We start from the raw sequence: 27,127 nt of genomic DNA, 5'->3' as shown, positions 1-27,127 counted from the left end.
CGAAGAACAGTGTCTGCAATTTTTGAGTCACGCCTGTAAATGGAGAAAAGCACGCCCTCCTTTTATCTCCCCGTCTTCCTACAGGTAAGAATATGGGAGTGGCTAAAGCAGACGAGGGCAGCATCTCAGAAATGGTATATATAGTTTGGGAGCCCAACACATCAGGCTTCCATATTGGTCTTGAACCACTAGTGAGAGAGAAATAAATTTTTGAGTTTATTATTAGTATTTTTAAAATATCCTCACCCAAGGACATGCTTAGAGAGAGGAAGGGAGAGAGAAAGAAACATTGATGTGAGGAACATCAGTTGCCTTCCGTATGTGCCCAGACCGGGAATCAACTGGCCACCTTTGGGTGCATAGGGCAATGATCAACCCACTGAGCCACTCTCACCGGGCAGGCCAATTTAATTCTTGACCAATTACTACACAGAATGCCTTTTCCATTTACATTTTAATATAATTGTTTCCATTGGGATAGTTCTTTTTATATAAATATTGCCCCCCCAAATTTTTGCCCGCGTAAAATTTTAGTGATTATAGCTTCTGCCTTTGTAGGTTTTCTGTTGTTTTATTCCCCCTCCCCACCCAGGTTCTAATCACCCGTACCTACATCTTACTGTGTCGTGCTCTACCATTAATATTCTTTACGAGTTGGATAAAAGCTGCACAGCTAATGGACAAGAAAACCGTGCCACGGGCATTGCCATTGCAATTCTTGTCTATGTGATACGAGTGTTTAGCTGTCCATGCCTCTGGTGAGGTAAAGTGTAAAAGATGAAATCAAAATGTCACTTTGTTTTGGGGCTAAAACACTTTGAAAGCAGTTTGTTTATAGAACTGTTGTGTTTTGGAAACTGGAACGCGGTAGCTCCAGGTAAGTAAAGGAGAAAAAATGTTCCCCACCAGCTAGTTCCTCTGATGAGCACAGGCCCGGCAAAGGGAAGGGCTCCGCCGGGGTGGAACAGTCAGCTCCCGCCCTCCCAGCTGTCAGACCCGCTTCCCACACTAAACACCCACAGGCCCGTTAGCAGCACCTCACACACCGCGGGTACAAAGTTTCCGCTAGAAGGTGAAGATTCCTTAAGGAACCAATATTCACCTAATTACTGTAAAACTGCGGCAAGCTGAAACGCGCGCCGGCCATCAGGGAGGATGACATGCGAAACGTGCAAACCGTCCTGAGTGGCTGGGAACCCGGGGGCTCGCGCTCCGGGCGCCGGTGGGCGAGGCCGCGGGCAGGACCCGGTGCGCCCACCGCAGCGACTTGCAGACGAACACGGACGCGGGCGCGCTCCGGGCTGTCCCAGCCCGGTCGTGGAACCAACGGCGCGATTCGTGCTCGGGTGGGTCCTCGCTGGGGCCGATCGATGGCGCGGCCATCGCCGACAGCCGCTCTCGGTCTGCGGCCCAGCACGGCCTCGGCCGCCCGTTCCCGGCACCGAAACCGACCATCGCCGTCCTCGCCCGCCCGAGGGGAGGCGCCGAGGAGCCCCTGCCAGGCCCCGGCCCGCGGGCCGCCCCAAGGAGCCCGGTCTCGGCACATCTCCCCGCCCCACCTGCGCTTCCTCACACCGCACTCCCCGGACCCCACGTTCCCCTTCTCCCGCCCTCCCCCGCTCCCGACTCTCGGGCGGACCTCTCGGGGCCGCACGCTCCCCCGAGCCCGCCGGGCCGGCCGAGCTCCAAGCTCCGAGCTCCTAGCGCCGGGCGCGCCGCGCGGGGCGGTGGGCGGGGCGGCGCAGGGGCGGGGCTCCCGCACTTTCTGGGCCGGAAGCGCCGGCGCCGCAGCCCCGGGCCCGCAGCCCCTGCCGGTCCCCGCCGAGGGCGCGCCGCGCAGACATGGCCAAGTGGGGCCAGGGCGACCCGCGCTGGATCGTGGAGGAGCGGGAGGACGGCACCAACGTGAACAACTGGCACTGGTGCGGCGGGCGGGGCCGCGGCGGCCTCCGGGCCGCCTCCCGCGGGCCGGCGGGGCCCCTCTGCTCTGGGCGCCGGTGCCCAGGGGCCGGGGGTGGAGGGTGGCGGGTTTCGGGGCGCCTCGGGCCGCGGGGTCCCTCCGGGGGCGGGGCTGGCGCAGGTGCAGGACGCCCCCCCTCCCCTCCCCCTCCGCGGCCGCGGTCCGCGGCGCCCTCCGAGCTGGGTCCTGGCCTCGCGTGGGCGCTGCCCCCGGGACTGGAGCCCTTTGGAAAGTTGGTTTGGGCCCCGAGAATGGCCTTGGACTCACTCTCCAACTTGGACAGCCTGTCCCCTAATGAAGCGTCCCCCCCGCCGCACACACCTCATCATCTTGGTGTTGGAAGTGAAATGAAGCTTGAAAGCGAGTGCGGGGAGCGGGGTCTGTGCTGTGGTTTGTGCGAATTGGACCTAACGCGGCTTCCGCCTGATGGGCCTGGGGGAGCTCTGCCCTGGAGGAGTTTGGACAAGTTACCCTCCTTTTGGGGCCTCATCTGGACACTGGCTCTCCTCTGCCTCCCTCGCTCCCCCACCATCGCTTCCCTGCCCCCCCCCCCCCCCCAGGCCTGTGGGACCTCAGGGCCATCAGGTGATGCTGAGGCAGGTCCCGGGAGAGGGGAGCCCTGGGGAGCCCTGGCCTGTGAGGGGGTGGGTTACTGGGGAGCCCTGGCCTGTGAGGGGGTGGGTTACTGGGGAGCCCTGGCCTGTGAGGGGATGGGTTACTGGGGTGCCCTGGCCTGTGAGGGGATGGGTTACTGGGGAGCCCTGGCCTGTGAGGGGATGGGTTACTGGGGTGCCCTGGCCTGTGAGGGGATGGGTTACTGGGGAGCCCTGGCCTGTGAGGGGATGGGTTACTGGGGTGCCCTGGCCTGTGAGGGGGTGGGTTACTGGGGTGCCCTGGCCTGTGAGGGGGTGGGTTACTGGGGTGCCCTGGGCTGTGACGGGATGGGTTACTGGGGTGCCCTGGCCTGTGAGGGGATGGGTTACTGGGGTGCCCTGGCCTGTGAGGGGATGGGTTACTGGGGTGCCCTGGCCTGTGAGGGGATGGGTTACTGGGGTGCCCTGGCCTGGGGCTTGGAGGAGCTGCCCTCCCCTTTCCTAGCCCTGTCACCATGGACACATCATGGACTTCTCTGGGCTCATTTCCGCTCCCCAAAATGGGAACATCATTTGGGATGATTGCATAAAATAATAGGTGTGGACACACTTGATACTTTTTCTTGCTGTGATTAGAATTATTTCAATTATTGCCACCTTTTCATATGGTCCAGGCTTTGCCCATCCATTTCCAACTGGTCAGATTGCTAGACCCTCTTTTCCCCAAAATAAGATGGTGTTTTCAAGACAAAATCCTACTTTATATAGTGGCTAATGCTACTTAAGAAACTGAGCAGGAGGGGTAAAGGCTATCCGGTAGAAGGTTGGCTTGAGGAGGCTGTAAGTTTGAGGGCGGCAGCTCTTTTAAGGCCGGAGAGGAGTCAGGCTGATCTGGGCTGGCAGGTGGCACACCTGGGCCTTCCACTCACGGCTCCGCCCTTCTGGTCCCCGCAGGACAGAGCGGGACGCCACCAGCTGGTCCAAGGGGAAGCTCCGAGAGTCCCTGGTGGGGATCGTGGTGGAGAATGAGGCTGGGCGCTGCCAGATCAGTGACCTGAAGCAGGTGGAAGGCGAGGCTTCCTGCAGCAGCCGCAAAGGGAAGCTGATTTTCTTCTACGAGTGGAACATCAAACTGGGCTGGAAAGGTACGGGCCTCGGGGGCCAGGAGGGCTGGAGGCACTCGGGGCAGACTCGCTGATGCATCCTTCACCATCCAGCACATGTTTTTAGAACTGCTGTGGACCCTGCACAGACTGGACCCCGAATTGGTGTTGGTAGCTGCAGACACAACCTCACCACACCTGGAGCTCCTGTGCGTCATGCTGGGGCAGTGGTTCTCAACCTTGAAATCACCTGGGAATCTTTTAAAAATCCTGATTTCTGGGCCTCATCCTCCGGAAATTCTGTTTCTTTGTTATGTATGGGGTGGGGCCACAACATTAGTAACAAAGAAACAATTTCCGGAGGATGAGGCCCAGAAATCAGGATTTTAAAAAGATTCCCAGGTGATTCTAATGTGCAGCCAAGGCTGAGAACCACTGCTCTGGGGGCTTCCCTTTCTCAGTGACACTTAGAGTTTATCGCTTTCAGCAGGACTCTTGCCTGCCAGGCACTGTGAGCCTAGCACAGTGGTCGGCAAACTCATTAGTCAACAGAGCCAAATATCAACAGTACGACGACTGAAATTTCTTTTGAACTTAAACTATATAGGTAGGTACATTGTTATTAACTTAGTTAGGGTGCTCCTAAGGCTTAGGAAGAGCCACACTCAAGGGGCCAAAGAGCCGCATGTGGCTCGAGAGCCGCAGTTTGCCGACCACGGGCCTAGCATTCCCCGGAGCTGCTGCCCGGAACACGCTTCCCCCTGGTAGCCGCCTGCTGGCTCCTCTGGGCCCTTCAGGTCTTCATCCCCGAGTGAGGCCACCTGTCTGCATCTGTAAACATTTCAGAAGTCATCCTTGTCCTGCCTCCCTGCTTTCTTTTCCCCCAGACTGCTGATATTTTGTTATATGTGGTTACTTAAATATTTTGTTTGTTCTGGTTCCTCCTCTTCTCCCAATTCATCAGGGTGGAGATTTTAAAAAACTACCAGCTTTATTGAGGTATAATTCACATACTATATAATTTGCCCACTTGTATAGAGTTCAGTGGTTTTCAATACGTTCAGAGTCGTATAGCCATCACTACAGTGAATTTTAGAAAAATTTCATCACTTTCCCCAAAACCCTGTATCCATTAGCAACCACTCCCCCAGCCTTCCACAACCACTGGTCTGTTTTCTGTCTGTGGATTTGCCTATTCTGGACATGTCATCTGAATGGAGGCATACAGTGTGTGTGTTTTTGTGTGATTGTTTTCCACTTATAATGTTTTCAAGGTTCATTTATGTTGTATGTAGCATTTTTCATTCTTTCTTTTTTTTATGTTCTTTGTACAGATACGGCACATTTTGTGGGTTGTTTTCACTCTGGGTCTTCTGGTCAGGAACTGATTGGTTCTGTTTCAGGCCCAGATCCCTGTCTGGAACGGGGTGTTTGTTGAATGAATAAATTTCTCCTGTGGTGCCCAGCTCCTGGCCGGACAGGCAGCCTTTGCTCAGTGAAGACTTGTTAAAATAACCACAGATGTGAAGACAAAGGAGAAAAGGAAGAGGAGGAGGGAGGGGGAATCCGGTTCAAGAAGATTGTGCTGTGTTCAAGGCTGGGCCTCAGCCCAGGAGTCAGCCCCTTGAGAGTTTGGGTTGGAGAGCCACCCAGTCAGCTGGCCTTGGGCCTCTGCCCTAGTGGCCACCTTGTTCCCTCCAAGCTGCCCAGAGCCCAGGGCGATGTCAGCCAGCATCAGAAGTGGCCCCGCTGCTGCCTTGGAACCCTCGGGTCGGGTTTGCTGTCAGTTTCTCCTTCCGTGCTGCTGCTGGAGGGACTGCAGCAGGGCTGGCTCCTGCACCGCCTCGTCCCGCTGCGATCTACCTCCTTGTCAACGCTTGCTCTCGTTTTGATGGTAGAGGTGGTGCTCATTATGGTTTTGAAATGCTTTCCCGGTGGATTAGTGATGTTAAACACCTTTCATGTACCTGTTGGTCATCATTTGAGTATGTTCTTTGCATAAGTATTTATGTCCTTTGCCCGTTTTTAAATAGGATTTTTTTTTTTTTTTTTTTTTTTTTTTTTTTTGCTGTTAATTTGTATGGGTTTCTTATATAGTCTGGACACTAGCTCCTTATCAGATGAGGCTTGCAAATACTTTCTCTCATTCTGTAGGTTGTCATTTTGTTGATGGTTTCTTTCTCTGTGCAGAAGCTTTTTATTTGATGTAGCCCCACTTGTTTAGTTTGCTTTGTTGCCTTTGCTTTTGGTGTCAGATGCCAAAATAATTGCCAAGACCCATGTCAGAGAACTTCCCGCTTGTGCTTTCTTCTAGGAATTTTATGGTTTCAGGTCTTATGTTTACATCTTTAATTCATTTTGAGTTAATTTTTGTGTATGGTGGAAGATAGGGATCCAGTTTCATCCTTTTTCTTCCTTTTTTAAAATTGTATATCTTTATTTTTTTTTTCTTTATTGATTAAGGTATTACATATGTGTCCTTATCCCCTTATTCCCCCCAGCCCACTCATGCCCTCACCCCCCTGGTGTCTGTGTCCATTGGTTAGGCTTATATGCATGCATACAAGTCCTTTGGTTGATCTCTCCCCCTTACCCCCACCCTCCCCTGCTTTCCCTCTGAGGTTTGACGGTCTGATCGATGCTTCTCTGTCTCTGGATCTGTTTTTGTTTATCAGTTTATGTTGTTCATTATATTCCACAAATGAGTGAGATCATGTGATATTTATCTTTCTCTGACTGGCTTATTTCACTTAGCATAATGCTCTCCAGGTCCATCCCAGGGGTCCTCAAACTACAGCCCGCGGGCCACATGCGCCCGCGGAAAGCATTTATCCGGCCCGCCGGGTGTTTTTGGCGCCGCTGCCTGTCCTGCTTAGCAGCCTCCTGGGCCCGCAGTGCGCATGTGTGGAATGTCTGAGGGACAGTGAACTGGCCCCCTGTTTAAAAAGTTTGAGGACCTCTGATCCATGCTGTTGCAAATGGTGAGAATTCCTTCTTTTATAGCAGCGTAGTATCCCATTGTGTAGATGTACCACAGTTTTCTAATCCATTCATCTGCTGATGGGCACTTAGGCTGTTTCCAAATCTTAGCTATGGTGAATTGTGCTGCTATGAACATAGGGGTGCATATATCCTTTTTTTTTTTTTATTAAATATATTTTATTGATTTTTTACAGAGAGGAAGGGAGAGAGAGAGTTAGAAACATCGATGAGAGAGAAACATCGATCAGCTGCCTCCTGCACATCTCCCACAGGATGTGCCCGCAACCCAGGTACATGCCCTTGACTGGAATCGAACCCGGGACCCTTCAGTCCGCAGGCCGACGCTCTATCCGCTGAGCCAAACCGGTTTTGGCTATATATCCTTTCTGATTGATGTTTCTAGTTTCTTGGGATATATTCCTAGAAGTGGGATCACTGGGTCAGATGGGAGTTCCATGTTTAACTTTTTGAGAAACTCCATACTATTCTCCACAGTGGCTGCACTAGTCTGCAGTGGCTTTGTAATACAGCTTGATGTCTGGTATTGAGATCCCTCCTACTTTGTTCTTCTTTCTCAGGATTGCTGCAGTGATTCTGGGTCTTTTTTTATTCCAGATGAATTTTTGGAAAGTTCATTCTAGGTCTGTGAAATATGCCGTTGGTATTTGAATCTGTAGATTGCTTTGGGCAGTATGGACATTTTAATGATGATGATTCTACCAATCCATGAACATGGTATGTTCTTCCATCTGTTTATGTCTTCCTCTGTCTCTTTTTTCAGTGTCCTGATCATTCTTTTTCTCTTCTTTTCTTTTTTGTGCTGCTCAGTTTTCCCAGCAACATTTTTAAAGACTCTCTCCTTTGTCCACTGATTAGTCTTGGCTCCTTTGTTATAGAACAGTGGTTGGCAAACTCATTAGTCAACAGTGCCAAATATCAACAGTACAACGATTGAAATTTCTTTTGAGAGCCAAATTTTTTAAACTTAAACTATATAGGTAGGTACATTGTTATGAACTTAATTAGGGTACTCCTAAGCTGGCCTTTGCTAAAAACGTCCTCAATCTGATTGAGGTACATTCTCGAGGTCGACCCCTTCCAACTTTCCCATCCACACTCGTCTTGTATACTTGTTTCGTCTATCTCCTTTCTGAAAACCGACTTCTGCGCATGGGCCATGAAGTTTCAATCGTACTGTACGTGCGCACCTGCACGTGGTATTTTGTGGAAGAGCCACACTCAAGGGGCCAAAGAGCCGCATGTGGCTCGCGAGCTGCGGTTTGCTGACCATTGTTACAGAATACTTGACCAAATGTGCATGGTTTTATTTCTGGATTCTCTATTATATTCCATTGATTTTTGTCTTTGTTTTTATGTCAATATCATACTGTTTTGATTACTATAGCTTTGTAATATAGTTTAACATCAGGAAGTGTGATGTCTCCAGCTTTGTTCTTCCTCAAGATTGGTTTGACTATTTGGTGTCTTGTGATTCCATACACATTTTAGGATTGTTCTGTTGCAAGGAAAAATGCCATTGGAATTTTGATAGGGATTGCATTGAATCTGTGTATATTGCTTTTTATTTCCTTTTTTTCTGCTAAATGTGAGCTAGTTTGTTCTACTTTTTCTGGTTTCTTGAGGTGTAAAGTTAGGTTCTTTATTTGAGATCTTCTCTTTTTTTTATTTCCTCTTAGAATTGCTTTTGCTACATCCCCTAAGTTTGGTGTATTATGTTTCCATTTCCATTTGTCTTGAGATATTTTTTAAATATTCTTTTGATTTCTTTAAGGCATTGGTTATTCAGGAGTGTTTTGTTTAACTTCTTTTTAAAAAATATATATTTTTATTGATTTCAGAGGAAGAGAGAGGGAGAGAGAGAAACATCGATGACGAAAATCATTAATTGGCTGATGAAAATCATTAATAAATCATTAATCTGAATGCCCCCCACTGGGGATTGAGCCAGTAACCTGGCATCTGCCCTGACCGGAATCTAACTGTGATCTCCTGGTTCATAGGTCAACGCTCAACCACTGAGCCATGCCAGCCCGGCTTGTTTAATTTTTATGTATTTGTGAATCTTCCAGCTTTCCCCCTGTTATTGAATTCTAGTTTTATACCACTGTGGTTGGAAAAGATACTTATCATAATCGCTATCTTTTTTAATCTATTGAGCCTTGTTCTGTGCCCTGACATATGATTTATCTCAGAAAACGATCTACAGGTGCTTGGTAAGAATGTGTATTCTGTTACTGTTTGATGGAATGTACTTTCTATGTCTGTTGGATCCATTTAGTCTACAGTGTTGTTTAAATTTCCTATTTCCTTATTGATTTTCTGTCTGGATGATCCATCCTCTGCTGAGAATTGGATAGTAAAGTTCCCCAACTATATTATTGTATTGCTACTTATTTCTCCTTTTTGTTCTCTTAGTACTTGCTTTATATATTTAGTTGCTTCGATGTTGGGTCATAAGTATTTATTATTGTTATATCTTTTTAATGAATTTACCCCTTTAGCATTATACAGTGACCTTCTTTGTTTCTTTTGAGCATTTTTAGTTTAAAGTCTATTTTATCTAATATAAATATAGGTACTCATGTTTGTTTGTTTTTTGGTCACCGTTTGCTTGAAATATCTTTTTCCATCCCTTCACTCTTTGTTCATGTGTGTCCTTAAAGGTAAAGTGAGTCTTGTACAGGCAGCATATTGCTAGATCTTGGTACTTTTTAACCCATTCAGCCATTATATGTCTTTTGATTGGAGAATTTAATTCATTTATGTTTAAAATAATTACTGATAGATAAGGACTTACTATTGCCATTTTGTTGTTTTTCTGAGTGTTGTGTAGCTCCCATGTTCCTTCCTTCCTCTCCTGTCATCTTCCTTGGTGATTGGATGCCTATTTGTGGGTATGCTTTGACTCCTCTTCATAATCTTTTGTGTATCAACTACAGGTATTGCTTTGTGATTACTTTGAGGCTTACATAAACTATCCTATTTACACTAGTAACAACTTAACTTTAATAGCATACAGAAATTTGTACTTTTTCTCTCTCACATTTTAGGTTATTGATGTTGCTTCTATAATATTCCTGTTTAACAGTCTTTCCTGTTTGGGGGGGTTTTCTAGGACTTTAAATAATTTTTTATTTTTCAATTACAGTTGACATACAATATTATATTAGTGTTAGGTGTACAACCCAGTGATTATACATTATGTAACTTGCTAAGTGATAAATCCTGATAAATTCATCTCCGTCTGACACCATACATAGTCACTATAATATTATTGACTATATTGCCTTTACATCCCTGTCACTGTAACTGTTAATTTGTATTTTTTAATCTCTTCACCTTTCTCATCCATATCTCTAGCTCTCTCCCATTTGGCAACAATCAAAATGTTCTCTGTATCCATGAGTGTTTCTGTTCTGCTTGTTCGTTTATTTTGTTTTGGGTGGGGAGGGTCTTGGAATCACCAGGGAGAGCTGGACAGTGTAGCCAGGTTGATGGATATGGCACCCGCCTGCTGGCTCTGTGGGGGGAGGGCTCGGAAAAGGAGCAGTGGCCTCGGCCAGCTCTCCGTCTGGGAGAAAACTGCCCCTTCAGCTCTTGCCCTGATGCCAAGCAATTCATTTCCTCCCCGTATGTCACCGGTGCCTTTTGAGCTGCTGCCCCAGCGCTGGAGTTCAGAGTGAGTGAGTCCGAGTCAGTCTGAATGCAGGCTCTGTAAGAGAAGTGCCTGGACTTCGCAGCCTGCACTCATTCAGCGCGCTCTGCTGGTTTTACAGCTGCGAGTTATGGGACTTCTCTCCCTGGTGCTGGGACCCTGGGCTGGGGGCCTGCCACGGGGCTGGGACTCCCCGTTTCTAATGGGGACTCTCCGCAGCCAAGAAACCCTTCCGGACTTTTATCCACCACATGTCGGTGTGGGCCCAGCCTGTCCCGAGTCTCTGTCCCTCCCACCTGGCGTCGTCCTGTCCTTAGTTGTGAGACCGCTGTTCACTAGATGTCAGGTGGTTCTGAGTGATGGCTCTTCTGTAGGTTAGTTGGCATTTTGATGTGGTTGTGGGAGAATAAGAGTACCATTTACCTGTGCTGCCATCTTGACCAGAAGCCCTGATAGTCTTTTCTTTCAATATTTTGAATATATAGTCTGACTCCTGGCCTGTCAAATTTTTGTTTAATTGCCCTTGTATGTGATGTCACTGTTCTCTTGCTGCTTTCACAATTCTGTCTTTGACTTTTGACAGTTTAATTGTGTGTGTGTCCTGGTGCTGCCCTTTTTAGGGTCAGCCGATTCGGGTCCTTTGTACCTCATGAATCTGGGTGTCCACTTCTCTTACCAGGTTTGGGAAGTTTTTGACCATTATTGTTTTAAATCGACTTTCTGTCCCCTTTTCTGTCTCCTCTTCTGGGATTCTCATTATGTGTATTTGTTTCTTTTAATGGTATCCCATAAGTCCTGTGGGCTTCTTCACTCTTTACTTTTTTCTTCTTTCTAGGTCTGGATAATTTCAAATGACTTATCTTCTAGCTCACTAATTCTTCTGCTTGCTCGAGTTAGCTATTGAAGCTATTTAAGTTTTGAGTGCAGTAATTATACTCTACAGCTCTAGGATTTGTTTTTTAAATTTATTTTTGATGGTTTCTATTTTCTTGTTCAACTTCTCATTTTGTCCATGCATTGTTTTCCTAGCTTGGCTTAGTTGTCTGTGTGCCCTTATAGTTGACTAAGCTTTAGGAGGTTTATTCTGAATTCCTGGTCACAGTTTATAGATCTCCATCTATTTTTTAAAAAATTGATTTTAGAAAGAGGGAGTGGGATAGACAGAAACATCAATGAGAGAAACATTGATTGGCTGTCTACCCCCCCGCCCCCCCCCCCCCCCAATGGGGATCGAGCCCACAACCTGGGCACATGCCCTGACTGGGAATCAAACCTTGACTTCCTGGTTCATGGGCCGATGTTCATCCACTGAGCAACACGGGCCAGGCAGATCTCTTTCTTTTGTGGCAATTATTGGAGCTTTATTAGTTGCCTTAGGTGTTATCACATTTTCTTATTTCTTTATGAGCCTTACCTTGCGTTGGCATCTGTACATATAAGTAGTCTCCTCTTACAGACTTTACAGGTTTGTGTCAGCAAGAAAAGACCATCTTTCAGCTTAGCTTGGGAACTGGGTGGGCCAGCCAGTGGTATCCATGGTCTCTTGGAGTTTGTTGTCAGGGTCTCTGGTTGGGTGGGGCCTCCACGTGTGCTTTGAGGAGTTGATTGCTGATGGCTGGGCTCCACATTGAAGCAGGGCCAGTAGCTGGGCTCTGCAGTTACCTCTAGTCAGGCGGGTCCCTAGCAGGGCACTGTCACTGGTTGGACCCTATGATTAGGGAGGCCTGTGGGCTAGCTCCACAATTGCTCCTGGGTGGGTGGGGTCTCCGACTATACCTCTTGATCAGATGGTGCCACTGGTGGATTCTGTGCAGGCAGGGCTTTGGGGTTGGACCTGGGCTCAGGCTGTGCTCTGTGACCAGGTGGGCACACAGACAGGTGTGCAGGCGTGCCTTTGTGCCAGGTGGGCCCGTAGGCCGCAGGCTATGCTCCACTGTTGAGCAAAGTCTCTGGCTGGGCTCTCAGCCAGGAGGAGCCTCCAGCCGTTGGGTGAGGCTAAGACTGTGCTCTGCAGTTGGGCGGGGTCACTGTCTGGATGAGGCCTCAACCTCTGTGTTGCATTTGGGCAGGGCTATGGGCCGGGCTCTGTGGCTGCTTAGGTCACTGTTGAGGCTCCCTCGCTGTGCAGGGCCCGAGGCTGTGCTCAGCAGTTGGCCAGGTGCTGGTTAGGCTCCCCGCCTGAGTGGGGCTGCAGGTGGGCCCATCCTGGTTCCGGTCAGGCTTCCTGGATGGTTGGGACTGGAGGCTTTGCTTAGCAGTTGAGCAGGGCTGCGGATGTGTCTCCTGCCTGGGTGTTGCTATCTCCACAGCTGGCTTCGGCCATTGCCTGGGGATCTAAATTGGGCCCCTGGTGGGCTGTCCCTGACTGGGACGTCTACTTATGTGCTGCTGCAGGCAGGAGTGCGGTCCACCAAGATCTTAGTGCTGCACAGCACACGATTGTCCAACCACCCTGCTGTACACCTGAAACTGATGCAAACATAACATTGAATGTAAGTGGAAAAAAAGATTTGAGTGCTGGTTGCTGGAAGCCCTGCCCCTACTCCTCTGATTCCCCGTGAGAAGGCCCAGGCAGTCTCCAAGGCAGCACCCCGCCATTCTGGAGGACCCTGGGTGTGCACCTCGTGCTGCTCTCCCTCTGGAGAAACCACAGTGGGAACCTCTCCCTGGGGCTGTGCTGGCCTGAGGGCGGGTCATTCGGTCAGTGTTACTACTCCTCGGCCTCTAGTGCCGTCCTCTCTGCCCCGGGTCCAGGAGGGGGTTCCAGCCTCACCTGTGGGTTCTGGGATTTTCACAGTGTGTCCTGTCTAGGCAGCTGCTAGTTGGTGATTTTGTGAGGGCACTGACCTTGGGGATAATGTACCAGTGTGCTGCCACCTTGATGTGGTCACTGAAACCGCTCTGGCGTTGAAGAAAATCCAGCTGCATGGAGTCCACATAGAACTTCCCAAGCCACGACCTCCCCCTCCCACTCTGTCCTGACCAGAACTCGTCGTCCCTTCCTGTTCGTCCATCTCTTCTGTGACTCATCAGGGTGGCCCTTTATCCTGCTTTGATGTGGTAGAGAATATTGGGGGATGAAGAAGAAACACTGGTTACAAAACCACTTACTCCAACCCCACGCTCCCACCCGGCCCTGGTTCTGTGTGCACGTTCGTTGGCCGGGTCCTGGTTGCTTCCCTGTCCGTGGGCCAGGAAAACAGGGCCAGTGTTGGTACCTGTGTGGTGGGAAAGCCTGAAGCCTCCTGGTCACTAGCTGTGGCGGCTCCTGTGAGGAGGGCCGGCTCTTCGGTTATGCAGGGAAGTTTTGCATAAACCTATTGTTACTTTGTAATTGAAGAACATGTTTTGCTCATTTTAGGTATAATTAAAGAATCTGGTGCAAAGCACAAGGGATTGATTGAAATACCCAACCTTTCTGAAGAAAATGAAGTAGACGACACTGAGGTACAGTATCTGTTTCCTTGTTTGTAATATCAAGCTCCTGCTATAGATGGAGGAGGTTTGAAAAACTGTTCATCAGACAGCGATTCCTGCAGTTTTGGTCAGCTCTGGAGGGCTTGCTTGCTCAGGCAGCATGGGGTGCGGAGCGGAGCAGAGTGGTGTAGGAGAGTAAACGGAGACAGCCCTAGACTGCCCCCCGGACCAGTGTGGGGCCTGGACCTGCAGCCCGTGGTCTCATCCGTCTGCGGACTGTCAGGTGTCAGGGAGCGTGCGGTTTGGTGGAGGGGTTGTTTCTCCTCCCCTGCATCTTCGCTGTTTCCCTTTAATAGTGAAAATCCCCAGCTGTTAGCTGTGATCTCCCTGGGTTATATCGTATGTTTTTCCTAAACTAACTAGTACGTATTGCTTTTGACTGGCTCTCTGTTCTTTGGGTGATGAGCCGGTGGCAAATCCTAACCCTGGTTTTCAGCCGGTGCCTCCTGGAAGCTGGACGCTGGTTTTGGGGAGAGACCATTTGTACAGCAGCGGTATGTTCCAAACCAAACAGTTTGACAAAATGTCTTTTTTGGTTTGTGAAACTATTCAGTGCGAAGGCTTTCAAAGATATAAAAACTAAAACATCCTGGGCAACAGTCTACGACAGTGACGGCGAACCTATGACATGCGTGTCAGAGGTGACACGCGAACTCATTTTTTTGGTTGATTTTTCTTTGTTAAATGGCATTTAAATATATAAAATAAATATCAAAAATATAAGTCTTTGTTTTGCTATGGTTGCAAATATCAAAAAATTTCTATATGTGACACGGCACCAGAGTTGTTAGGGTTTTTCAAAACGCTGACACGCCGAGCTCAAAAGGTTCGCCATCACTGGTCTATGACTTGCCTTTATGAAAAGTTATAAAATGCCAGAAAAGGGGGCTGCCTCTGACAAATCTTCAGACATGAGGTTGCTGTACTCAGGGGCTGGTTTCACTTTACGATGTTCAGATCCATCAGCTGAGAAATTTTTCATCAGCATAGTAAACTGGTCATTTAGATTCAGTCCTTGGTAGCGTTATAGAAAAACTCTTTAGATGGGACCTGGGACAGACCCAGCTCAGCTGAATCATAGGGACACTAAATGAGTTCTAACCAACAGGGCTCTTCATTCTGAGAATACCAGAAGCATCTCAGAGCAGCATTTTGATGTTTCCTTCTCCCTGTCTCACGCCCCCTTCTGCCTTCCCCCTGCTCCTTTCCTTCCCTTCCCTTCCCTCCCTCCCTCCCTCCCTCCTTCCCTTCTACTTTTCCTCTCCCCTTCCTGGCTCTACTCCCTGCCAGAAATGTGTAGCTCAAGGGCATGTTATGTGGGAAGTTGTTTTTCTTAATTACACTAGAGGCCCAGTGCATGAATTTGTGCACGGGTGGGGTCTGGCTGGCCCGGGCCCAATTGGGGTGGATTGGGGCCAGGCCTGTTAAGAGGAGGAGACAGCAGGAGGTTGGCAAGCTGATCCGCCCCCTATTGGGGTGTGGGGGCGATCAGGGGTGGGGCCGGCTGGGGGGAGGGGCTGCAGGAGGTTGGCCACCCAGCCCCCCCCTCACCCCCCCCCTGTCTATTGGGGTGGGGGGGTGTGATCAGGGGCAGGCTGGCCAGGGGGAGGGGCTGCAGGCCTATCGTGGTGGGGCTGGCTGATCGGGGGTGGCGGGGGAAGAGATGGGGTGTTTGGCCAGCCGCCCCGCTCTTGATCGGGGTGGGAGTCCGATCAGAGGCAGGCCAGCAGGGAGGAGGAGCTGCGAGGTTGGCTGGCCAGCCCCACCCCCTGATCAGGCTGGTTCGCTGGCCACAGTGGGCGTCATAGCAACCAGTCATTATGGGCCATTTCGGTCGCTGGCTTTTTATATACATAGATTGGCTTTGGGGTTATAGACTAGTGCTGTTCAATAGAAATATAATGCAAGCCACATATGGAATTTAAGATTTTCTAGTAGCCATATTAAAAAAAGTAAAAAGAAATGGGTAAAATTAATATTAATGTTATTTAACCCAATATGTAAAAAACATCATTTAGACATGTAATTAATATCAAAATTATTAGAGATTATTTTACACTCTCTTTTTTTTACTAAGTCTTCCAAGTCTGGTGTGTATTACTTTACACTTATAGCACATCTCAAGTCAGACCAGCCACCTTTCGAGTGCTGAGGAGCCACATGCGGGTGGTAGTGAGCATGCTTGGACAGCGCATTTCTAGATCCTAGTAAAAGCCATGGACTGCATCAATATAATACATATACATATGAAATTGTGTGCAAATTAAGGGGCTCACATTCTAAAAGTCCATTCCAGATTTGGCCAGCTTAGTCAAGGGAGACTTGATTTAAAAACCCTTCCATCTTCTCAACTATAGGGAGAATCCTGCCTGTCACATCTCTTAATAGTCACTTCTTCCCCTTCCCTCACAGTCACAGTTCCTCTCATCCATTTGTCCCAATGTTGTAAGAATACATCAGACCAGATTTTTCTTAGGTTTGTATTTTTCTGATTTGTAGGTGAATGTGAGTAAAAAGAAAGGAGATGGGGATGTACTGAAGGATCTTATGAAAACTGCAGGCACCGCCAAGGTCAGGGAGGCCCTTGGAGATTACCTGAAGGCACTTAAGACGGGTAAAGAAGGCATCCCTTGTGGACCTGGGGCCCCTTTCCTGCGTATCTGCACTGTGCTCTGGATTTGCAGGTCAGGCTGACATCTAAGGCTCCAGAAACAACCCTATGCTGCACGATAAATTGTAGTCTGGATGTTGAGAGCTGGTCATGAGTAAGACCATAATTAGTGGTTGTCAGTCTTGTACACCACGTGAACCATTTTGTCTATAGGACTGTTAAGTTTTCTGGAATGAATGATAATCATTTAATGAGTTATTTGTATAATTAGTTTTTTAATTGGTGTCTTCCCTGAAAGACCATGAGCTCCATGGGGGCATGGAAGGGGTCTGTCTTGTTCATTGCTGTATCTCCAACATCTAGCACAATGCTTGGCACATAGTAGGTGCTTAATAAATCTTTGTTGAATGACTGACTGCAGGTAGTACAGGTGTAGTTGAAATTTACCTAGGAAATCCCTACCTATACTATGTGGAAGTGAGGTTATTTATTGCTTTCTTCCCTACATTAGATAAGTTACTTGCCAGGCAAGGTGGCCAACAGGGGCCTGTCTGCATAGCTTCCTTGGGTTCTGCTGTGTCTAGGTGTTGGCATAGATAGGTTTGAGGTTGCCACTGGCCCACAGGCCTGAATATCGTGAGGTGGTGGTGAAGCAATGTGCAAGTGTCCAGTTTTGACAGTAGATGAAGGCCATAAAGCTATTAGTAATTAGTTGTTTAAAAATGAGGTTTTTGGGCCAGCTGGCGTGGCTCAGTGTTGACCTATGAACCAGGAGGACATGGTTCGATTCCTGGTCAGGGCACATGCCCGGATTGTTGGCTTGATCCCCAGTATGGGGTGTGCAGGAGGCAGCCAATCAATGAAACTCTCTCATCATTGATGTTTCTCTCTCTCCCTCTCCTTTCCTCTCTGAAATCAATAAAATATATATTTTTTAAATGTTCTTGGAAAAGAGCATTTGAAAATTTTTGCTGTTTTATCAAGAATTGAATAAAAGTGAGGCATTTGAAAAAATAAAAGGCATTTGTTGCTATGAACTCATGTTAGTTTTATATATAAAAACTAGAGGCCCAGTGCACGAAATTCATGCCCTGGTAGGGTCTGTAGTGGCTGCCGGCCAGGTATTCCCTCCCTTCCCCTGGCCAAAGGGACAATTTGCATACTATGCTTTTATTATATAGGATGTGTAATGTTCTTGAAATTCTCAAAATGATTTAGGACTCTTTTTTTTTACACTTTTTTTGGGTTTTCTGCCAATTGATGCTGAAAAGGAAAAAAGTTCCTTATTAAAACCATTTCCTATGTTTCCTTTGTAGAATTTACAGTGGGAATGATTTTACCAACGAGAGCAACCGCAACTCAGGAATTGACTGTTAAAAGGAAACTGAGTGAGAACACCTTGCAGGTATGATCTCTAGTGGTTAACATGTAGGGAAGGGGGAAGGAAGTGCTTAGTGAGAATTCTTCAAAGCTCTCAGCAGCCTTTTGATGATGGACTATAGAGCATAGTGAGTCCATCCTTGCCTCCATGCTGTTGTGTGTTTTTGTTTTGTTTTTTTTTTTTTTTTTGGGGGGGGGGTGGTGGTGATGAGATTCTCATCTTTGATGGAAGGGAATGTATAAACACCTTTTTGTGGGATATTGAATTTCATTCAAGATTATTCTAAAGGCACTGTTCTTTGGTAGCAACAGATTTCAAAACCAGGTGACTTTGAGCTTCAGTGAACCAACCTTCTCTCCAAACTTTTAGATTGGGAGGTTTTAAATCCTGTTCTTGGAATCTTGTGGTGTAAATTGACACTTTGTCCTTATGTGCTATTGTCTTTGATCCGCTTATCTTCATACCCTTTAAGCCACATTTATATGTCCAAGTAGGACTTGGGGTGTTAAACCATAGCCCAGAAGAACAGAGCGAAAGAGCTCTAGGAATAATGAGCTGTTTCCAAAGTAAAGGCCAGGACCGGTGGTGCTAAAAAGCCTTTTCATGCTCTCTCTCTGTTTCTGGAATGGGTAGTGTGGAATTTCGGCTATTTTGGTGTTCTATTAAGGCAGGAAGACTAAATTTTAAAATCTAAGCAACTTTATAACTTGGCCTGCTAATTATCCTTTTAAACCTCTTGAGATTCAGGTGCCACTGGGTGTCAGGATCCCCACTGTGGCGCTGCACATGACGGAGCTGTTCGACACAGGTGTAGAGCGGCTGTATAGCATCTTCACTGTGAAAGAGGTGAGTCACTTCTCAAGCAAGGATCTTAAATGCTGGCACTGGGAGAAACTGTCCCACTAAGATATGGAGCTGGATTTTGGTTTCCCTTATGTTCATGTTTTCCTGATTGAAGGGATCTAGAACAGTGATGGCGAACCTATGACACATGTGTCAGAGGTGACACACGAACTCATTTTTTTGGTTGATTTTTCTTTGTTAAATGGCATTTAAATATATAAAATAAATATCAAAAATATAAATCTGTTTTACTATGGTTGCAAATATCAAAAAATTTCTATATGTGACACGGCACCAGAGTTAAGTTAGGGTTGTTCAAAATGCTAACACGCCAAGCTCAAAAGGTTCGCCATCACTGATCCAGAATGTGGGGATACAAGTCTTTAGGGTAGCTTCAGAAATATTTGGGGGGAATATATCAGTAATTAGGGAATACATAAATTTACTTAGTTTTCTCCCTCTGTGAGGAAAACTGTAAATAATTGCAAGCTACATATTCAGGACTTAAAAATTGTGTCTCTCTGCCTCCCTTCCATTCTAAAAAAAAAAAATCAATGGGAAAAATATCCTCATGTGAGGATTAACAAAACACCCCCCCGCCCAAAACCATAGTAATTATTCTATACTGAACTAACGTCTATGTTTTTCTTGGTTAGTTGGTGCAGAAATTTTCTAAATCTCCTGCTGTATTAGAAGCTGAAAAGGGAGGGAAATTCCAGATGTTTGATGGGAATGTCACCGGTGAATATATAGACCTGGTAAGAAATCTCTGGTTAAAAGAAAAGTAAGCTGGGGACCGACTCATTTCTGTTACCATTCTTTTACTTGTTTTGGGCTTTTAATTGAGCTCACAGAAACTTGAGAACTTTATATAGTTGGTTGTAAAGCAAATAAAAAATGTTATATATAATGAGAAAGTTGAAGCCTTAATTTCACAATATTTGTGCAAATGCTTATGATTTTAGAAGAAACAAGTATAATTCTCCCAGCTCTTGGTGTAGAACATTCAGCTTTCTGCCGCCTGACTCACAGGGTCTGCAGTGTCAAGTGTTAGCAGCTCTGCTCCGTTCCCTGTGTTACACTTGTCCCGACGTTAACTGCTGTTTCAGATTTTGGCACTAGGGACAATGAATTCTTAATGGTTTTGGCATATAAACGGAAGGTGAGACTGTATGTTGTTCACTGATAACTTTTAGTGCATAAGGGTTTTAATGAAAGGCTTCGCTGTTTTTCTGTATAGTACTGTAGAAAATTTAAAAAGATGTTTTCAATAGAACTTCCTCTTTGTTTTCAGTTAGCAAATGAAAAGATTGTCATGAAATGGAGATGTAGGAACTGGCCAGAAGGTATGTTATTAGTACCATTTCTTTGTTGTAAGAGTCCGAACACTCAAGCTGTACTCATTTGTTTTCCTCTTCATAATGGTTCCTATTTTTCTTCCAGAACACTATGCCACAGTTGTGCTGAATTTTGTGCCTACTCCAGGGCAAACGGAATTACAGTTGGACTGTAAAGGAGTTCCTGTCTGTAAAGAAGAGAACATGAAATTCTGTTGGCAGAAGCAGCATTTTGAAGAAATAAAAGGTTTACTGCAGCTGACCACTCTAAGTGGTTGAATTAGAAGATTTTACAAGAGCATTACTTTTTGTAAGCAGAAAGTTACTTGTTCCCTATCATTTCTTTTAAAAAAGGAAAACAGAAATCTTAATTTATATTGGATGAGATCCATGAACTTTTACAGAATTTAAAGCATTGTTTGAATCTTGACTACAAGTAAGAAGTAGCAAGCAACCTGAAATTAAGTACTTAACCTTACCTCCCATAGATGCTCCTCTGGGAATACCTTGAATTCCTGAGTACAGATGTAGCTTCCTAGCCTAAAGTTTGTCCTTGTAGCAAGCTTACTTTCTGCTGTAGTTTTAGTTCAGGAAGACAAGAAGTGGCATGTTGCACTCAGAAGCATGTTGAAGTGAGAGGAGTTGGTTGTATTGTCACACTTCTCCCTGCAGCAGTGAGCATTACAGGGTGGAAAGACTGAAAAGTCTATGGGAATGAGTTACTTTTGGACTGCCACTAACACGACGAAATAGAATACAACCGGTAAGTGCTTCCCCCATTCACAGTTTTCTCATTACTTTCACCTGAGAAGACTGAAGCAACGTATGTAAACAAATTAAAAGTAATCACAATCAGTTTAATTAAGTGCACAGAATAGCAATCAGTCATGTCAATAAAAATAAAACAATTATTTTTACATCAAGTGTGCTTTATTTCCTCCACAGGTATTCTGTTAAATAAAGCACCATTTATATACTGCCAGGCCACAGCTAAAGAGGATTCTTTACAGAATCAAATTTCTTGTGGTTGTTCCGTATACAAGTAAACTTAATTTTGATAATAAGAACCACAGCGATCGGAGGCAATCTGCCTCTATTATAAGGTACAAAACTGGCACAGAAGACACCATATTATACACAGTAAAAATGCTGTAAGTTTAAATTACATTGTACAGGGCCAGGGAACCCTGTTCCTCCCAGACAGCCATATTAAATGAAAGCCACTACAGTGAACTCTTAATTACATAAAACATCCATTATCTGATTGCCCTTTAGAAAGTATACTGAAGATGCAAATTTTTTTTCATCTGGAGTTCTGCCTGACCAAGAATTAAGCCTATAAATCTATCTTGCCATTCAAGCAGAGAGCACTGGACAAACTGAAGCACAAAAACAGAAATAAGCAAAACTTATACAAACAGCATTGGGGAGCAGGGGACCTTAAAAGTAGACATGCTACATCCAATGTCAAGAAGCAGCTTGGTTTCCTTTGCCAGATATCCTTATGACCACGTGAATTGTTGACTCAATGGTTCTGCACAGGGTATCTAAAATGTCGTGTTGCTGCATGTGACTCAAGAGTCCTCTGGAATGGCCACAACTGAGTGACAGAGCAGCCTCAGGGTCCTGGGAGGGCAGAGGTTGACCATCACAGCTTCTCAAGTCGGCTAAGTCAGACAGAACGGCAGAGATAGAAGTAGAAGGGAACTCTGATTCGTCCTCAGCTAAGTTGGAATCCTTGGGACAGTGGAGGTCTTTAAACTCTTTACACTCTTCAAACCTACCACTGTTGGACTGTTCTTCTGTGTGCTGTGACCTGGTATTTGACATGTCTTCTGAAAATGAAGAGGGAACTTCCATTCGGTATTCTTTAACAGAACTATTTTCAGGGGAAGGAAGATCTTGCTCAGTTCCTGGATCAATAATTGAGGAGTCTCTCGTCTCATTGTCTGAAGTGCTGGTTGGGGTCAGGACCTCCCTGGTGTCTGTTTTTATGTCGCTGATGCTGTCTGCAGTGTGCTCCTCATCACTGCTGACACGCCTTCTTTTAACAGGCGTCGCCCCTTCATCATCTGTGAAGACATCAAAACGAACTTCTGTGAAAGGAGCCACTAAGATCACACTGAGGGAGGGGGTGTTTATGGAAATTTGCTTTACAGCATTCACATTTAGGAGGCCCATGTGAACAAAGAGCTATTGTATGGTCAGTTACACCGAGTGTATTCCCTCCTCCCACCCTAAAGTTAATTCTGGTCTATAAAACTAACCTTTAGTTTTTCTTTCTTTGGCTTCTTGCTCTTGGAGTGAGTTTCTCTGCTGCAGACAAGTCCTGCATTTGCTTAAAAGTTCTTGCAGAGTTGGAATTAGAGCTGGGTTTAACTGTTTGGGAGTGTGTACCGACAGGAGCAAAGCAAGTGCCCGTAGGTCCTACAACAACCCGGACACGAACATTTCAAATTCTAAAGCCAACATTTGAAACACTTTGTTCACAGTTCAATGCACATATTTACATTCCCAGGAAGCTACCTTGGCTTCTCTGGCATTTTTAGAAGAATGCTGCAACTAGAAAGCCAATGTTATGATACTATATCTCATCAGTCCTAAGTAACTAATACCATTATTTTATACATCACATCATTTAAAAAGTTAGGAGACTCAAATAGTGTTTTTTTGAAAATGTGTGTGTGTGTGGGGGGAATAGAACTTATATAGGAATGGAAAAAAAACCAAGCCCTGAATGATCTGTGAGAAATTTAGGGCTTATTAATCTAGAAATCCGTTTCTCAAATATGTGAAAAACAGTATGGTCTTCTTCCTCATCTCTGTAATCTGCTGGCACCAGCATTTTGTTACTAAGGAGGCTGCTGCTGGAGACAGGCCAGCACGTTTCCAGGATGTTCCTTTACTCTATGGCATGGCCATCACGGGAGCCAACATAAGGCAACTTACTAATTCCCTAGTTTTAACTGGCTTTATAATAGATTATTAATCTGATTGGTTAGTTACTTATGAGCAATAGGCAATAGAAAAATCACAATTGTTTCAAAAAATGTAAACAAGTTGAGTTAAAGGGAATGTCTTTTAGTGGTCATACTGCCTTAGGCATTTAATGACATTAGCTCATGTCTTTTAAGGTAGTGAACATGTGTGCACCCTGGCCAGTGTGGCTCGACCGGGTGTCTCCTGTGCACACTGAAAGGTTGCCGGTTTGATTCTTGGTCAGGGCACCTTCCCCGTTGCAGGCTTGATCCCCGCTAGGGGACATCTAGGAGGCAATCAGTGTTTCATTCTCAAATTGATGTTACTCTAAAAATTAAAAAATGTATATTTAAAAGTGTGTGCTATGTACATAAGAGGGATAGTGAACAAATTTTTAAAACTCTGATTAGTTTTTCATATTTGACTTCTAGAGTTTGAATAATAAAGGCATAATAAAATCACAGCAAGGCCAAATTTAGAGTTGATGTAAGGAAGGTCTGAAGTCCACAGTTCTTACCCCATTTAATGCAGCACTTGCTTTGGACATTTCAATTCGGTTGGTGAAATCAGATTGCAGGTTCTGATACTGATTTATCAAGTTTGTAATAAGGGTGCTGATCAAATTGGCACAGTTTGCTTCAGAAAACACTTGACCTTGAACCTGAAAAAAAGGGATTAAAAAAATCTCCAAAAGACCAACATAATGAAAACACAACCATTAACTAACTGGAAGTAACATACTGAGTTTTCAAAGTACAACATACCTTTAGAAGAAAATGAGTCATGAATGTGTAGACAATGTTGTTGTTTAGGAAAGTTCTTTCATCCATTAGGATACATTTTATATATTCTGCAAAAACGGGATCTTCACACAAAAGCTTGATGCAATTTTTTGACAGGGCAGACTAAAGTGGGGAGAAGAAGTACTGATGGGTGAGCACTGAAATCACTGTAAACCTCAAACATACTGCTTATGATGTACAGGAGTCTGTGCATCCGACTGGAAAAACACTTGTAACTGTCTAAACTTTCAGTTACAGCAACTGTCCTCCCATCAGTTAAAATATTACTAACTTGGACTATATGGGTGAGTGCTAGCAGAAGAGACTGATAAAAGGGTTTGAATGGCAAAACTAACCAATATTTCCTTTAAAATAATGCAGCTTTAATTAACATTAAGAAAATTAAAGGACTGGTCAAATAGAATGTTTTTAGGGGACCAATTAATGGATAATAGGTAACCAGAGCACAGGTAGAGATAATTTTAGGACTTAAATGTATTCTCTAAAATGAGTTAAAACTTTTGCTGTATTATCTCATTAGTAGTAGTAATTTGTTAAAACTCTTCCCCCCGCTCCCCCCATAAACATTGCAAAGATAAACAGCAAACCTCTTCCTAATTATCTCAGTGGTTTCCAATATATGGAAATTTCATTTTCCTGTTTTCAAATGGTCATGGCTCTTAAACACAAATAGTATGTCTTTAAATAGATATATTCCCTAGATAACTTATGTGTGTTTTAATAACAGATCATTTATATGGAAGCAAAACAGACTTAAAAAATAGGACAAAAGTTTAGATAATATGTACATTACATACTTACAGGTTTTATTACAGTAACTAGTAAGTAAAATATTCAAGGTCGCCCTAACTGGTTTGGCTTAGAGGATAGAGCGTCAGCCTGCGGACTGAAGGGTCCCAGGTTCGATTCTGGTCAAGGGCATGTACCTTGGCAATGGGCACATCCCCAGTGGGGGGTATGCAGGAGGCAGCTGATCGATGTTTTTCGTTCATCAATGTTTTTAACTCTCTATCCCTCTCCCTTCCTCTCTGTGAAAAATCAGTAAAATGTATTTTAAAAAAATTCTCAAGGTCACCCAAAAATTAGTCAAGTAGGACCAGGACCATGTCTTCAGATTTTTGGTGTCAGGAAAAGCTGCCTTATTCTCCCAGTCACACACAGCCTCTGCCTCTGCCTATGGTTCTCGCACAGGATTGCCGGCAGGGACTTAGGAAGCCTCAGCTGGACTGGTTTTGGCATTTGGGGGATGGTGAATTCTGGGGCAGCGGGGAAGCCAAATAGAGTAGGAGAGTACAGCGCAATAGGGAAGCAGTAGGAAGTGGCAGAGTGCAGCCCTCACCAACACATACAAATAAAGCAACCATCCAAATCAGGAAGAAAGATCAACAACAGACAAGGAAAAAAGCAGAGACCTGATCGGCTTTAATTTACTGAATAGACCACTCAGCTAAAAAGTCAACCAGCAACTCATTTTCTGACTGTCTATGAAGTACTAAACCATGTGGTCAATGTGACTAGCCTTTCCAAGATTCCTACTGTAGGAATGACATTTCTTCAGGGAACAGAGATGACAGATAAAAGTGTCTGCACTAGAGGAGCTCAGAGTTTGGGACAAGGAGACAACTATTACAGTACCTGACACAGATCCATTATGAGAACATACAGAACACTATACCTGGGCAGGAGGCTGGACCAAGCTCAAAGTAATTCAGATACTATAATGTGGATAAAAGGTTTATGCCCAAGGGAAGTTAAGAAACCCATCTCTTTCTCTGGAAATGAGCAGATGTAATCAGGCAGGAAAACAATACCTTTTTCAGGGTCTAAAAGAGTGGGGATCCTTTTTGCCTGACCTAAGGAATGAGCCCAACCTTTGGACCAATCTGGTTTCTCCCCGCTCCAGGACATTCTCCCTCCACAATTTAACATGTGTTATTTAGGTGCCCACTTTAAGAGGTTGGCTCTCGGATACTTAAGGGCACAGTATTTCCTGTTGTTTTTTTTATGAGATTAATGATGAGAAAACGAGTGCATCCGATTTGAAAACTACTTGGAGGTAACATAAGCAAGAGATAAAGGACAGATTGCTGAAGTAGTTTCTGCTAGAGCTTTTGGGATGGTGGAGGGAATCAAGAGACAAATGGGGGAAAGGCAGAGAGAACAAGAAGTGACATGTCTTCTTCCCCTAGTACCTCCGTTTTGGATTTTTACCACAGCTATTGATAGTGACCTACAAATGAAGAATTCAATTATAAACAGCTTATTAGAAACTAGAGGCCCCGGTGCACAAAAAATTGTGCATTTGGGGGGGTCCCTCTGCCTGGCCTGTGCCCTCTCGCAGTCTGGGACCCCTTGGGGGATGTCCACCTGCTGGCTTAGGCCCACTCCCAGGGGGGGGGGGGGGCTGGGCCTAAGCTGGCAGTCGGACATCCCTCTGGCAGCCCGGGAGCCCTCGGGGGATGTCCACTTGCCAGTGGGGAGCAGACCTAAGCTGCAGTTGGACATCCTTAGTGCTGCTGAGGAGGCGGGAGAGGCTCCCACCACCACCGCTGTGCTGACAACCGTCAGTCTGGCTTGTGGCTGAGCAGAGCTCCCCCTGTGGGAGTGCACTGACCACCAGGGGGCAGCTCCTGCATTGAGCATCTGCCCCCTGGTGGTCAGTGTGTGTCATAGTGACCAGTCATTCCCAGTGGTTCTGCTGTTAGGGTCAATTTACATATTACCCTTTTATTATATAGGATATCCTGTGATACAAATCTACTGAAGTCAAAAACTTCAGAGAGCAACTAGATGCCCAATGCTTAATAGCTATTATTTCCATTAATCATATTTTACTTATGAAGATTCTAAAATAGCCCTCAGTGTCCAGCCAGCTTTCAACACATTGTTCCTAAAATTACTAACCACCTGGGTCATATGAGATTAAAGACCAAATAATCTAAAACTAATGTTCTTTACCTGAGTCTGGCATAGCTCAGTCCAAAGTTTGGGAAACAGTGCAAGATGAAGTGGCAAACCTTCATAGGCAACTAGGATACCTAATATTTGAAAAGAAATCAGAATAGGTTATAAATTGCACTTCTGAGGTATTGAACTGCAATGCAGGTGCATTATAATAGCTATTTCTAATCATAACTCTGCATATTTTCTATCTTTTAGAAATATGTAAAATACTTTAAGGGAAGAATTCATTCCAATGTTTTAACCACATAAATACTTTAGAATGCAGTACACTTTCAATTTTTTAATATCCCACACCTCATTCTCAGAAGAATCTGAGGCAACTTAAACCAATTCTGCTTTTTGAGTACTGGAACTTTATTTGGGACAATTTAATAAAGGTTACTGCGCCAAGTGTTCTAAAGCTTTCTTGGATTAAGGT

At 45.5% G+C, this 27,127-nt stretch overlaps 2 protein-coding genes across 13 annotated transcripts in view; one reads left to right on the top strand and one right to left on the bottom strand.

The window, feature by feature from the left end:
* The first annotated feature begins 1,745 nt into the window (after positions 1-1,745).
* LOC132213323 (activator of 90 kDa heat shock protein ATPase homolog 2) overlaps positions 1,746-27,127 on the top strand; it is a 28,693-nt gene continuing 3,311 nt past the window's right edge. The window contains exons 1-9 of one of the 3 annotated variants that reach the window (XM_059659713.1): positions 1,746-1,922; positions 3,508-3,698; positions 13,676-13,761; positions 16,291-16,405; positions 17,719-17,807; positions 18,525-18,629; positions 19,283-19,384; positions 19,921-19,972; positions 20,070-20,273. In XM_059659713.1, coding sequence (XP_059515696.1) covers positions 1,843-1,922; positions 3,508-3,698; positions 13,676-13,761; positions 16,291-16,405; positions 17,719-17,807; positions 18,525-18,629; positions 19,283-19,384; positions 19,921-19,972; positions 20,070-20,242 — 993 coding nt within the window. In that variant the 5' untranslated portion in view covers positions 1,746-1,842 and the 3' untranslated portion in view covers positions 20,243-20,273. Of the gene's footprint in view, positions 1,923-3,507; positions 3,699-13,675; positions 13,762-16,290; positions 16,406-17,718; positions 17,808-18,524; positions 18,630-19,282; positions 19,385-19,920; positions 19,973-20,069; positions 20,881-27,127 lie in introns of those variants that run through there. The other 2 variants (XM_059659711.1, XM_059659714.1) reach the window with 2 other exon arrangements.
* The window catches only part of USP34 (ubiquitin specific peptidase 34), a 245,626-nt gene continuing 239,298 nt past the window's right edge, over positions 20,800-27,127 (bottom strand). For 8 of the 10 annotated variants that reach the window (XM_059659684.1, XM_059659679.1, XM_059659680.1 and 5 more), the window contains 5 exons: positions 26,704-26,783; positions 23,707-23,847; positions 23,460-23,603; positions 22,231-22,390; positions 20,800-22,035 (listed from right to left, as the gene is read on the bottom strand). In XM_059659684.1, coding sequence (XP_059515667.1) covers positions 21,431-22,035; positions 22,231-22,390; positions 23,460-23,603; positions 23,707-23,847; positions 26,704-26,783 — 1,130 coding nt within the window. In that variant the 3' untranslated portion in view covers positions 20,800-21,430. Of the gene's footprint in view, positions 22,036-22,230; positions 22,391-23,459; positions 23,604-23,706; positions 23,848-26,703; positions 26,784-27,127 lie in introns of those variants that run through there. The other 2 variants (XR_009447947.1, XR_009447948.1) reach the window with 2 other exon arrangements.

The sequence above is a fragment of the Myotis daubentonii genome, chromosome 12, assembly GCF_963259705.1.
Source record: "Myotis daubentonii chromosome 12, mMyoDau2.1, whole genome shotgun sequence".
Classification (NCBI taxonomy): Eukaryota; Metazoa; Chordata; class Mammalia; order Chiroptera; family Vespertilionidae; genus Myotis; species Myotis daubentonii.
This window is presented reverse-complemented; position numbering and strand designations above follow the sequence as displayed.